The sequence below is a fragment of the Notolepis coatsorum genome, assembly GCF_963971535.1.
Source record: "Notolepis coatsorum genome assembly, chromosome: 4".
Lineage (NCBI taxonomy): Eukaryota > Metazoa > Chordata > Actinopteri > Aulopiformes > Paralepididae > Notolepis > Notolepis coatsorum.
Genome location: NC_140168.1, coordinates 119,450,476 through 119,464,892, shown reverse-complemented (window position 1 = coordinate 119,464,892; position 14,417 = coordinate 119,450,476). Strand labels below are relative to the sequence as shown.

Genomic DNA, 14,417 nt, shown 5'->3' with positions numbered 1-14,417 from the left:
TGAGTCAGTACTGACTTTAACGTTAAACTATTTTAAATGCTCATACGCCGACGTCGTAGAGGTAGAGTCTGATTCTCAGCGAGTGCTGCTGCAGCTCTCGGCTTCGTCCATGATATGCTTGCCGATTCCGCGGTTCCACTGTTTGTTGTGAGGAGTCTGATGACGTAGCCAGGGGGTGACAGGCGCGTTGCCAGATTGGGTGGTTTTCCGCGTTATTTTGAAGCCTGTTTACGGTGTATTTTAACTGGGTTTTTCGGCTGAAAGGCATATGAAATTGGGCACACCTTTGAACGCCGTTATAATAGAGTGCTGAGAATGAACGCACTTTTGAACGCCGTTATACAGCGCTGAGAATTAACGCATTCTCAATTACGTTCATTTAGCGGATATACAGTACGTTCAGTTCATGTTCGCCCAAAATATGAACGCGTTCATGAACGATCGTTCATTGAACGCGTTCAGGTACATCACTGGTAATCAAAGGTGTAGATGAGGGTCTGTATGCCCTATCAGTTATATTATACGTTACAATAAATATGGGCAATAAATCATTCAAATCTGAATATATACGGGGCGGCTACGTGGTGCAGTGGGCAAGGCGCTCACCACGAATACTGGAGACGCTGGGTTCGCCTGTTCGAGCCCAGTGCTCCACATTGCTTTCAGTTTAGCTGGTCGTCCGTACTAATACACATTGGCAGTATTAGGGGGTGGGAAACTGATGGGTGGGGATCGGGCGTTGTGGACAGCGACTCCTACAGGTCGGTTGGTGCGCCTGCGCAGTAGAATCAGGAAGCGATGGGGGCGGCACCCCTCCAAAGCGCAGACCCCTGACGCTGAAAGATCGTGCCGTGCAGGTGAAAAGATGCGACTGCTGTTACCTCGAGTATCGGAGGGGACTCGTGCTATGTATGACTTAGTTGGGATGGGAGAAAAATAGAAAATGGGAGAAAAAGTGGATCAAAAAAGTAAGTAGGAGTAACGCGTGGGAGGCTCACGCTGCCCCCGACACTTCCTGATTCTACTGCGCAGGCGCACCAACCGACCTGTAGAAGTCGCTGTCCACAACGCCCGATCCCCACCCATCAGTTTCCCACCCCCTAATACGGCCAATGTGTATTAGTATGAACGACCAGCTAAACTGAAAGCAATGTGGAGCGCTGGGCTCGAACAGGCAAGCCCAGCGTCTCCGTCATTTGTGGCGAGCGCATTGCCCACTACGCCACGTAGCCGCCATACATCACATATACATATACATTGTAGTCTGTGCTGGTTAGGTGGTAAGAGTCAGACACACTTAGTGGTTAGGTGGTAAGAGTCAGACACACTTAGTGGTTAGGTGGTAAGAGTCAGACACACTTAGTGGTTAGGTGGTCAGAGTCAGACACACTTAGTGGTTAGGTGGTAAGAGTCAGACACACTTAGTGGTTAGGTGGTAAGAGTCAGACACACTTAGTGGTTAGGTGGTCAGAGTCAGACACACTTAGTGGTTAGGTGGTAAGAGTCAGACACACTTAGTGGTTAGGTGGTAAGAATCAGACACACTTAGTGGTTAGGTGGTCAGAGTCAGACACACTTAGTGGTTAGGTGGTAAGAGTCAGACACACTTAGTGGTCAGACATTCCTAGTAGTTTTCAAGTTGTGTGTAATGTGTTGCCCTCTGTTGATTCTGTAGCTACAGTAGGAACTTGGAGATCATGCATGTTTCCAGTAGCTACTTCACTCTCTTACTAAGAGACAAATGTTATGATCAACCATTTTTATTTTGAACTTAAATTACATAACAAACAGACATACATCTACAGACACCACAACAACAACACCAGGGCGGCACAAGACCATCTCTTCTCTTCTCATCTCTTCTCTTCTCTTCTCTTCTCTTCTCTTCTCTTCTCTTCTCTTCTCTTCTCTTCTCTTCTCTTCTCTTCTCTTCTCATCTCATCTATGCTCTCTTCTCCTCTCCACGCCTTACCCTGTCTGTCTCTCTCTCTCTCCCCCCCAGGTGTGGCGCAAGTGTGCGATGCGAATCTTCACGGTGGCCCAGATGGAGGATAACTCCATCCAGATGAAGAAGGATCTGGCAACCTTCCTCTACCACCTGCGTATAGAGGCTGACGTGGAGGTGGTAGAGATGGTAGGCTGCCGTTGGAAATAGAATCCTCCTAGAATTTTGAAATTGTGTTTTCATAAATAGTATACAAATAGTAAATAGTTTAAAGTCAAGCTTGACTGCTAGTTGATTTACTTACCTGGAAGGAATGATAAGCCAAATAACATTATATTTCAAAAATAATTTCCTGATTTATAAAGTAATATAGATATCCAGAACTCTGGCCCGGGACATTCAAATCAGCTATCCAACAAATACAGGATATCCGCAGAGTATTAAAAAGTCGTAGAAATATAGAATATTCAAATATTATATTTTGTGTTAAAAAGGTCTTTAAAAGTCTTAAACTTGTCGAAACCTGCAGATACCCTGAAATGACGGTAACAACAGAGTCCTCTCCCTCTCTCAGCATGACAGTGACATCAGCGCCTACACCTACGAGAGGACCCTGATGATGGAGCAGAGGTCTCAGATGCTCCGACAGATGAGACTCTCCAAGTCTGACCGGGATCGCGAGGTGAGCGCCTCCCCGAAGCCAGAGCGTGTGTTTTTTTCCCCCACGATATTTCTCATTAGCTACCCCATCTGTCAATCATTCATCCACCTCTGCCCATTGGTTTCTCTAGCGGGATCGCTGGAGTTTGGATGACGTAAGTTCACCAGTTCTGCACTTGGTGTGAGTCATGGCCCGCCCCCAGTAGTGGACTCTAGATGTAGTGCCGTCTTCCAGACGTCAAAGAGGTTTTCCTGGTTTTACGGATTATGCCATTTGGGGACTGGACTCCCAGAGAGTACAAAGTTAAAGGTTGAGTTTAAAACACAAGTCTCTCGAGATTAAAGGAACACACCAAAGTTATTGTCTTCTCCAGAGTCAGACAAGAAGATGGATATCAATTTCAATTAGGGATGTCCGATATTATCGGCCTACCGATATTATCGGCCGATATTGACATTAAAATGTAATATCGGAAAATATCGGTATCGGTTTTCAAAAAAAGATTTTTTTTTTTTTTCTACATTTATTTAACCTTTATTTACCCAGGCAAGCAAGTAAGAACAAATTCTTATTTTATTTATTGTCAAAAGTATGCATAATGTTGTGTTAATTCCACAACAAGAGATATGTAATGTTAATTACCTGAAATTATTCTGTTTTTTGGGGGGGGGGAACCCTGCATATATCGGTATTGGTTGATATCGGTATCGGAAATTAAGAGTTGGACAATATCGGTATATCGGATATCGGTAAAAAAGCCAATATCGAACATCCCTAATTTCAATATATCCGGCTGCAAGCTAGCCTAGCTGAATGGAAGCGGATCAGCTAGCCTAGCTTAAAACTTTGGGAGAGCCGCTTCCATTCATTTGTGCTAAGCTAGGCTAGCTTTCAGCCGGATAGCTTTCTACTGAATGCACAGAGAGGAAATTGGTATCTTATCTTCTTGTCTGACTGTAAGCGCATTACCCATAATGTTGACGTGTTCCTTTAACCCATTTAGACCTAAAACGTCTGCTAATAATGCATTATATAGCCTGTATATATACACACAACATTTTTGTTTCCCGGTTTCAATGGGTTAAAGAAAACATGCAATCCTGTGATGTCCTCGAACTTCCTTTTTCCAGTACCTGAATATGCAGATATGTTTCTTTCTGTAGTGCTAGTAAGAGGAAAATGACTGGTCTGAAATGTTTTGATCACGTCGTAGGATTGTTTTTAAAGGAACACGCCAACATTTAGGGAAATGAGATTACCGTCTTCTCCAGAGAGAGACAAGAAGATGGATACCAGTTTCCTCTCTTGCCTTCAGTAGAAAGCTATCTGGCTGCATGTTAGCCTAGCTTAGCACAATGAATGGAAGCGGACATGACCGGTTAGCCTAGGGCTAGGCATTGTCCAACTAACACCTCTCCCGAAGGCTAACCGGTCATGTCCGCTTCCATTCATTGTGCTAAGCTAACATGCAACCAGATATCTTTCTACTGAACGCACAGAGAGGAAACTGGTATCTATCTTTTTGTCTCTCTCTGGAGAAGATGATTTGCTAATTTCCCAAAATGTTGGCGTGTTCCTTTAAACCTTACAAAACGACCAAATAAAAATGGAAGTAGAAGAGAAAAGAAGAAGGGTAGATTTTCTTTTCCTTTTCTGAGCAGAGGCGTGTTGCTGCTGTGCACCTGCTCCTGCAGTAGTGATGTCTGTTCTTCTCACCACCACAGTAGCTGTGCAGTCCAGTCACTGTTGTTGTGTTGTAGACCGTCGCTCGTCTAGTCAGTGACCCGTGTCTGTAGCTGTATCACTTCCCCCCCTGAGAGAGAGAGAGAGAGAGAGAGGGAGGGAGAGAGAGAGAGAGGCAACGGGAGATAGAGGTTAAAAGGAAGAGAGGAAGGGGCGGCTACGTGGCGTAGTGGGCAAGGCGCTCGCCACGAATGACGGAGACGCTGGGCTCGCCTGTTCGAGCCCAGCGCTCCACATTGCTTTCAGTTTAGCTGGTCGTTCATACTAATACACATTGGCCATATTAGGGGGTGGGAAACTGATGGGTGGGGATCGGGCGTTGTGGACAGCGACTCCTACAGGTCGGTTGGTGCGCCTGCGCAGTAGAATCAGGAAGTGTCGGGGGCAGCGTGAGCCTCCCACGGCGCGTTACTCCTCGCCACTGAGAGATCGAGCTGCGCAGGTGAAAAGATGCGACTGCTGTTACCTCAAGTACCGGAGGGGACTTGTGCTATGTATGACTTAGTCCACATTGCAGCCGGCTTGTGGGAGGCAAGAAACAGCGTTCGTGACAGGGGAGGGTTGAATTGGATGATACGAAATTGGGATGGGAGAAAATATAGAAAATGGGAGAAAAAGTGGATAAAAAAAAGAAAAAGGAAGAGAGGAAGCAGGAGAGGAGAGGGTGAAGAGAGGGAGACGAGGGTGAGGAGAGGGAGAGGGTGGGATGTAACATGAGGTGAGAGAAGACACGTGTATTGAAGAGGTTCATCTCTAAAAGGGTGTGTGTGTGTGTGTGTGTGTGTGTGTGTGTGTGTGTGTATGTGCATGTATCCTCCTGTGTGTGTGCGTGTACGTGTGTGTGGCAGGCCCAGCTAGTGAAGGACCGTAACTCCATGCTGCGTCTGACGAGCATCGGCTCGGACGAGGACGAGGAGACTGACACCGGCGAGCGCAGCGAGAGGGAGAAGGGGGCCGGCGACACCAAGAGCGGCAACTCCACCGAACACCACCGGCGAGTCCAGATGACCTGGACCAAGGAGAAGACGCTGCAGTACCGCGCTGCGCACTCAGGGTGCTCCACCCCAGAGGGCTTCAGAGACATGCTCAGCATTAGGCCGTCAGTACACAGAGACACACACGGACACGCACACACACCACATGTCACCTCTGACATGGTGATATATGAACTTCTTAACTCTTTGACGCCCACAAGCTTTCCCCATCCTGCACTGTCGAGCGCCAGCTTTTCTTGGCCATTCTCATGATATTTCACGATCTTTGCGGAGCTATATATAAATATATAATATTCTATATTATAGCTATGGAGACAATAGTATGGCTCATTGGACATAAATAATCCAGTCTTTTTCCATAGATCGCGAGATAAGACGCGTTATATGCAATAAGCCCAAACCGTTCTGGTTGATCCCCTGAAACCCCAAATACTCCCAAATCAAAGGTATATCCCATGTACACATGTGCCTTCTCAAAATCAAACATGTTTCAGGTTCGGTAAAATAGACATAGGGGGTCCTTACCTTAGCCAGAAGGTACTCCAAAAAGAATAATTCCAATGATCCCATCGGCGATCGCGATTACTCGTTATATGTAATTACTAGGGATGCTCGATATTGGCTTTTTTACCGATACCGATATACTGATATATCTTAATTTCCGATACCGATATCAACCAATATCAACCGATACCGATATATGCAGGGTTTCCCCCCCCAAAAAATTTAATAATTTCAGGTAATTAACATTACATATCTCTTGTTGTGGAATTAACACAACATTATGCATAATTTTGACAATAAATAAAATCAGAATTTGTTCTTACTTGCTTGCCTGGGTAAATAAAGTTTATAGAAATGTAAAAAAAAATTAAGAAAAAAAGATTTAAAACCGATACCGATATTTTCCGATATCACATTTTAATGCCGATATCGGCCGATAATATCGGTAGGCTGATAATATCGGACATCCTTAGTAATTACTTGTGTTTACGGGAAGCTATAGGTTTTGAGGCAAGCAGATCTCCTAGTGATTGCTCTGCAAGAGCTCCTCCCCCTCAGAGCGAGTCTTGATAGTCCAGTTCAGAAATTGTCTCTACTGATCCCTTTCTATCAGAGTTCAAAAGGTAGGCGATACTGCCACCTGGTGAGATTCGATCGGCATTGCAATTCCAACATAGGAAAATGAGCCAGGGACACCTAGACTGATCCGGATGACCGTTTTGAACAGGGATCAAAGGAAAAATATCAAAGGATCCAAAAATGAGTTTACTCGTTATTGGCGCTCAAGCGTTGTCGGCGAAACACGAGTTTACTCGTTATTGGCCACCATTGAGTTAATGACATGGTGATATGAACTTCTTAAGCCCTAGCCATATTTTCAGAAAATGTGCCTAAAAGTACATACCCAAGTAAAATGTTATGGAAGATTACTTCACTTCTACAAGATCCATTTGCATGTTCCTGACATGATATATCAACTTCTTAATGACATGATATATCAACTTCTTAATGACATGATATATCAACTTCTTAATGACATGATATATCAACTTCTTAATGACATGATATATCAACTTCTTAATGACATGATATATCAACTTCTTAATGCCATGATATATCAACTTCTTAATGCCATGATATATCAACTTCTTAACTCATTAATCGCCAATCACGAGTATAGTCGGGTTAACTCGCCATCGCTTGAGCGCCAATCACGAGTCTTGTCGGGTTTTGGTCGTTATTTCTTTTATTAGCGATATCCATTCATTTTCATCCATCCAGTCTGATGTTATCGTTGGGAATGGGTTTGAGCTTGCAAAAGGGCAAATACCGCCCCCTACGCCTTCCAGCTGGTATTGCACTCCACTGGGAATGGTATAGTTTTTTTTCTGGGACGATCCAAGCCGTGCGGGCATGGTTTAAATAATCAGGCAAGGTAACCTGATTTCAACGATACATCTGCGACACACTGCAAGCAACTCACTGATAATCGAAGAGTGTATTAGACCCATAGCCATAATTTAAGATATATTTTAAGCACTCGCAAATCTCCCAGTCCTCCCATTGATTAAAGTAGTGGCGCTCTAGCGCACTCTGGCGCACTTAAGCGTGGCGGTCAATGAGTTAATGACATCATGACTAATTAACATTTGTTATATAGCGTACTTGCATCGCATCCCGCTCTTAAGCCATACCGAGATATACCTCATCTCATGTACCTATTGTACTCCATCAACGAAAAAAACAAATACACCCACCACCTGCCAGGCCCCGCCCCTATAGTGGCGTACTATAATGTACTAGGCGTGGTCACCACTCACTCTTCCTCTAATTTCGTTTCCATCATAGCGGCTGCAAGTCACCCTATGTAACTAGTGCTATGAAAAGATTAGAGAAATTGCGTAATGTTGAATGCTTACCGGAGGTTTGCTTACCCCTGGAATCTTCGGGGCATGTTTCAGCGACACGTCAGGCTTATTCTGATGTTTCCTCGTCTTGTGGCAGCAGATCGAGGAGCAGCGTGCAAGGTTTGGCTATCGAGCCGGCTTGTACACAGGTAGGCCCTGTGTCATCAGGCATTGATGTTGGTGTTAGTAATGCTGTGAAGTGTGTGTCGGCGCCAGGGGCAGGATGGCTTGGTGAACGTTCCCCTGAAGTGGACGGTTTCCGGGCGATCCTGGAGCATGCTGCTAACACTAATGCTACTGCTAATGCTAATGCTAATGCTAATGCTGAAATGGGTCGTTGTTCTAATATTCCCCGCCGTGGGACGTTGCCGCTTTTCCCTCCTCTTGCCCGGTTCATTAATGAAGGTCAGTCGGTAGCTAATGTGGGGGGTTTTGCTGAGTCCTATTTACCTTTTTTACAGGTAAAAGGGTTGACAACAGGGTGCAGGCCGGGTGTACCGTGGCTAAGTAGCCAGGTAGCTTTGATCCTGTGCCCCGGCGGGGATGAACGATGTCCCACCCGGCCGATGCTTGAGAGCGAATCGGCTCGGAGGGTGGCAGTATGGACGGATGAGTGGTATACTGCTGCAGGATGGTTTTTAGCGGCGGCCAGTGTTATGGCTCAGCTGTCTATTTTCCTGTCCACATTGGCGTCGGGTAGTGGGGCTATGGGTCCAGCCGACACTATAAACATGTTGCATGTTTGTGGTGTTATAGAGATCTTGACTCAGTCGCAAGCTATAGCTGCGGGGAGGATTAGGATGCTATCAACGTTTGTTAATAGGCATGTCTGGTTGGAGCACTCTCCTCTTGGGGAAGAAGATAGATTTTCTCTCCTCACGACTCCTTTTTCCACAGAAGGACTTTTTGGTCTCAGAAGCACGGCCTCGTCAACGACTGTGGCGAGGCCCTCGACAGGCGGCCATGTTTCCCCTGCCAGTGGTACCCTGGGTGGAGAGTCAACAGGGATCCACAAGGCCGACAGCCTTGGCGGCCGAGGGATCGGCCATTTTGGGTGTATTCGGCTTGGAACAAACAAGCCGTCATCATTCTGCCGCGAGCAGCCCGCTCCCCGTTCAATCCTCTCCGTTACCCACGGAAGCGGGGCTCTGATCGTTTTCCTTTGGCTGCGGGCCGCGAACCTTCTTTGAAGCGCATGCGGCCCCACTTTTCGCTTCTCATGGGGACAGGGGCTGACACCCAGTTGATGGCTGAGCCTGGGTCTGTCCGTGAGAATGTTGTGCTGTCACGTGGCTCCTGCACCACACGTTGTGTGATGGGTGAGCCTGGTGTTACGGCTGCCACTATTTACAGTGGTCAGCAGGGGGACTCGAGGCCTCTTCGGTTGAATGCTCAGCAAGGGTTACCCCAGCCTCGCCTTCGCCAGGCGGGGTATCACGCTGATGCCTCCCACTCCCGTGAGAGCGGCAGTGGTCTGCAAAGAAGAGGCGAGCGTGATTTGGGTGATAGCAATATCACTGCAGGGCTACGGCGTGTAGGAGCCCATGGGGTCCTCACGCCTTGCATGTCTAGCTGTAGAACAGCTCCTCAGCATGCGCTAGAGGGGTGTTCAGGGGGGGGGGTGTGTGTCAACCAGTTTAATGGCAGCTTCTCCCGTATCAAACCGGCCCTTTCTGTCGGGGTCCCCCCTTGGGTGCGTCGCACAGCGGGAGGGACCGGGCCAACTATCTACTGTTCCTTGTGGCCCAGCGTCAGTTGACGGCGGGTGCGCTGTGGGATTATTTTCACATATGGCGACAATAATGCCGTTTGGAGGAATGGATAGAGAGAACGTTGAGGGAGGGGCTTGTTTTGCAGTTCGCACAACCCCACCCTCCGTTCTCAGGTTTGGTGCAGACCCTATTGTCAGGGTCAGCAGCAGTGACAGCTCTGGCCGACGAGATCCAATCTCTGTTGGCGAAGCAGGCCGTAGTCGTGGTCCCGAGAGAGGACGCGATGTCAGGCGTCTACTCCCGTTATTTTCTGGTGCCCAAAAAAACGGGAGGGGTCAGACCTATACTGGATCTGTCCGCGTTCAATCGTCTGATTGTAGCGAGACCATTCAGAATGTTGACCGTCAAACTCCTGCTGCTTGCTGTCAGAAGGGGAGACTGGTTCACCTCCATAGACCTGAAGGATGCGTATTTTCACATCCCGATTTACCCTCCTCACAGGAAGTTCCTACGGTTCCTGTTTCAGGGCGTAGCGTACGAGTACCAGAGGTTGCCGTTCGGCTATTCTCTGGCTCCCCGCACATTCACCAAGTCAGCTTTTTGTCTGTCACGGTGGTTCTCGTGCCGGTAAGGCACTATCGAAACAGCGCCTGTCCCATTGGTTGTGCGAGGGCATTGCCCTCTGCTACATGTTGGCCGGGCTGGATCCCTGTGCTGTGCTGTGTGTTCAAGGGGTTCTAGTTCCCTCTTGTTCGCACTCTGGTGGAGTTGACTGCGCCCCCTCTTCGTTAGGAAGGATGGGGTGACGGGACTTCCCTTTTCCCCTTGATGTGGGCTTACGGGTCCTCAGGGGGTGCATCTGTCGGGCCTCGCGTCCGCTCTACCCCATATCTCGGTATGGCTTAAGAGCGGGACGCGATGCAAGTACGCTATATAACGACAGGTTATGTATATAACCTAGTTATATGAGTACTGGCTAAGCGTCCCGCTCTTAGCGTGCCCTGAGTTCCCTTGGGGAATCTTTTCCTGGAAACGTTTTTTTCCGAGGAAGAGTGAGTGGTGACCACGCCTAGTACTTTATAGTACGCCACTATAGGGGTGGGCCTGGCAGGTGGTGGGTGTATTTGTTTTTTTCGTTGATGGAGTAGTCAAGTCAAGTCAAGAGTCAAGAGTTTTAATTGTCACGGCATATACAATGAAATGCGGCTGGTCTTGCCCGCGACGATGTGCAATACAGTGGTACAACATATAATAGAATCCAATAAAAATACAGTGGTACAACATATAATAGAATCCAATAAAAAACAACAGTGCAATAAACAGGTAACATGGTGTGCCAGTACAATAGGTACATGAGATGAGGTATATCTCGGTATGGCTTAAGAGCGGGACTCTTAGCCAGTACTCATATGATATAACTAGGTTATATACATAACCTGTCGTTAACTGCCCCTCCTTCCCCCATTAGGGACCACTCCAACGTGAGGAGGATGCACACGGCAGTCAAGCTCAATGAGGTCATCGTCAATAAGTCACATGATGCCCGGCTGGTGTTACTCAACATGCCAGGGCCGCCCAGAAACGCAGAAGGAGACGAGAACTGTATCCTTTTACACCCCTGGTTTCCTTGGGCATGTTCCTTACAGATACGACAAGAGCGCTAGTTTTATTTTGATCTGAATGGGGAGGTTGTATCTATAGTACATCTAGTATGTACATTGGTTTTAACAGTGCTGCTGGGGAGGGAAGTGAAGTTTAGTAGTATTTAATAGTGTTTATAGTGTTTAATGGTGTATAGTAAAGTAGTGTTTAATAGTGTTTATAGTGTTTAATGGTGTATAGTAATGTTTAATAGTGTTAAGTAGTGTTTAATGGTGTTTAGTAATGTTTAATGGTGTTTAGTAATGTTTAATGGTGTTTAGTAATGTTTAGTAGTGTTTAATAGTGTATAGTAATGTTTAATGGTGTTTAGTAATGTTTAGTAGTGTTTAGTAGTGTTTAGTAATGTTTAGGAGTGTTTAGTAATGTTTAGGAGTGTTTAGTAATGTTTAGTAGTGTTTAATAGTGTATAGTAATGTTTAATGGTGTTTAGTAATGTTTAGTAATGTTTAGTAGTGTTTAGTCATGTTTAATGGTGTTTAGTAGTGTTTAGTAATGTCTAGTAGTGTTTAGTAATGTCTAGTAGTGTTTAGTAATGTTTAGGAGTGTTTAGTAATGTTTAGTAGTGTTTAATCATGTTTAATGGTGTTTAGTAGTGTTTAGTAGTGTTTAGTAGTGTTTAGTAATGTTTAGGAGTGTTTAGTAATGTTTAGGAGTGTTTAGTAATGTTTAGGAGTGTTTAGTAATGTTTAGTAATGTTTAGGAGTGTTTAGTAATGTCTAGTAGTGTTTAGTAATGTCTAGTAGTGTTTAGTAATGTCTAGTAGTGTTTAGTAATGTTTAGGAGTGTTTAGTAATGTTTAGTAGTGTTTAATAGTGTTTAGTAGTGTTTAGTAATGTTTAGTAGTGTTTAGTCATGTTTAATGGTGTTTAGTAGTGTTTAGTAATGTCTAGTAGTGTTTAGTAATGTCTAGTAGTGTTTAGTAATGTCTAGTAGTGTTTAGTAATGTTTAGGAGTGTTTAGTAATGTTTAGTAGTGTTTAATAGTGTTTAGTAGTGTTTAGTAATGTTTAGTAGTGTTTAGTCATGTTTAATGGTGTTTAGTAGTGTTTAGTAGTGTTTAGTAATGTCTAGTAGTGTTTAGTAATGTTTAGTAGTGTTTAGTCATGTCTAGGAGTGTTTAGTAATGTTTAGTAATGTCTAGTAGTGTTTAGTAATGTCTAGTAGTGTTTAGTAATGTTTAGTAGTGTTTAGTCATGTTTAATGGTGTTTAGTAGTGTTTAGTAGTGTTTAGTAATGTCTAGTAGTGTTTAGTAATGTTTAGTAGTGTTTAGTAATGTCTAGGAGTGTTTAGTAATGTTTAGTAATGTCTAGGAGTGTTTAGTAATGTTTAGTAATGTTTAGTAATGTTTAGTAGTGTTTAGTAATGTCTAGGAGTGTTTAGTAATGTTTAGTAATGTTTAGTAGTGTTTAATAGTGTTTAGTAATGTCTAGTAGTGTTTAGTAATGTTTAGTAGTGTTTAGTCATGTCTAGGAGTGTTTAGTAATGTTTAGTAGTGTTTAGTAATGTTTAGTAGTGTTTAGTCATGTTTAATGGTGTTTAGTAGTGTTTAGTAGTGTTTAGTAATGTTTAGTAATGTTTAGTAGTGTTTAGTCATGTTTAATGGTGTTTAGTAGTGTTTAGTAGTGTTTAGTAATGTTTAGTAATGTCTAGTAGTGTTTAGTAATGTTTAGTAGTGTTTAGTCATGTTTAATGGTGTTTAGTAGTGTTTAGTAGTGTTTAGTAATGTCTAGTAGTGTTTAGTAATGTTTAGTAGTGTTTAGTAATGTCTAGGAGTGTTTAGTAATGTTTAGTAATGTCTAGGAGTGTTTAGTAATGTTTAGTAATGTTTAGTAATGTTTAGTAATGTTTAGTAGTGTTTAGTAATGTCTAGGAGTGTTTAGTAATGTTTAGTAATGTTTAGGAGTGTTTAGTAATGTTTAGTAGTGTTTAGTAATGTTTAGTAGTGTTTAGTAATGTCTAGGAGTGTTTAGTAATGTTTAGGAGTGTTTAGTAATGTTTAGGAGTGTTTAGTAATGTTTAGTAGTGTTTAGTAATGTTTAGTAATGTTTAGTAATGTTTAGGAGTGTTTAGTAATGTTTAGTAGTGTTTAGTAATGTTTAGTAATGTTTAGGAGTGTTTAGTAATGTTTAGGAGTGTTTAGTAATGTCTAGGAGTGTTTAGTAATGTTTATGAGTGTTTAGTAATGTTTAGTAGTGTTTAGTAGTGTTTAGTAATGTCTAGGAGTGTTTAGTAATGTTTAGTAATGTTTAGGAGTGTTTAGTAATGTTTAGTAGTGTGTAGGAGTGTTTAGTAATGTTTAGTAATGTTTAGTAATGTTTAGTAGTGTTTAGTAATGTTTAGTAATGTCTAGGAGTGTTTAGTAATGTTTAGTAATGTTTAGGAGTGTTTAGTAATGTTTAGGAGTGTTTAGTAATGTCTAGGAGTGTTTAGTAATGTTTAGTAATGTTTAGGAGTGTTTAGTAATGTTTAGTAATGTTTAGGAGTGTTTAGTAGTGTTTAGTAATGTCTAGGAGTGTTTAGTAATGTTTAGTAATGTTTAGGAGTGTTTAGTAATGTTTAGTAATGTTTAGGAGTGTTTAGTAGTGTTTAGTAATGTTTAGGAGTGTTTAGTAATGTTTAGGAGTGTTTAGTAATGTTTAGTAATGTTTAGGAGTGTTTAGTAGTGTTTAGTAATGTCTAGGAGTGTTTAGTAATGTTTAGTAATGTTTAGGAGTGTTTAGTAATGTTTAGTAATGTTTAGGAGTGTTTAGTAGTGTTTAGTAATGTTTAGGAGTGTTTAGTAATGTTTAGGAGTGTTTAGTAGTGTTTAGTAATGTTTAGGAGTGTTTAGTAATGTCTAGGAGTGTTTAGTAATGTTTAGTAATGTCTAGGAGTGTTTAGTAATGTTTAGTAATGTTTAGGAGTGTTTAGTAATGTTTAGTAATGTCTAGGAGTGTTTAGTAATGTTTAGTAATGTTTAGGAGTGTTTAGTAATGTTTAGTAATGTTTAATGGTGTTTAGTAATGTTTAGGAGTGTTTAGTAATGTTTAGTAATGTTTAGTAGTGTTTAGTAATGTTTAGTAATGTCTAGGAGTGTTTAGTAATGTTTAGGAGTGTTTAGTAATGTCTAGGAGTGTTTAGTAATGTCTAGGAGTGTTTAGGAATGTTTAGTAATGTTTAGGAGTGTTTAGTAATGTTTAGTAGTGTGTAGGGCTGCAACGATACGTCGACGTCATCGACCATGACATTCTGTCGATTTGCATATTCATGATCGACACATCGTGTTGTTACTTGTATGTAACCTTTTGT

The 14,417-nt window shown here is 43.1% G+C and overlaps 1 protein-coding gene across 1 annotated transcript in view; it reads left to right on the top strand.

The window, feature by feature from the left end:
* The window catches only part of slc12a6 (solute carrier family 12 member 6), a 240,039-nt gene that overhangs the window by 217,136 nt on the left and 8,486 nt on the right, over positions 1–14,417 (top strand). The window contains 4 exon segments of the mRNA XM_084312786.1: positions 2,003–2,134; positions 2,520–2,627; positions 5,198–5,448; positions 10,936–11,069. Coding sequence (XP_084168912.1) covers positions 2,003–2,134; positions 2,520–2,627; positions 5,198–5,448; positions 10,936–11,069 — 625 coding nt within the window.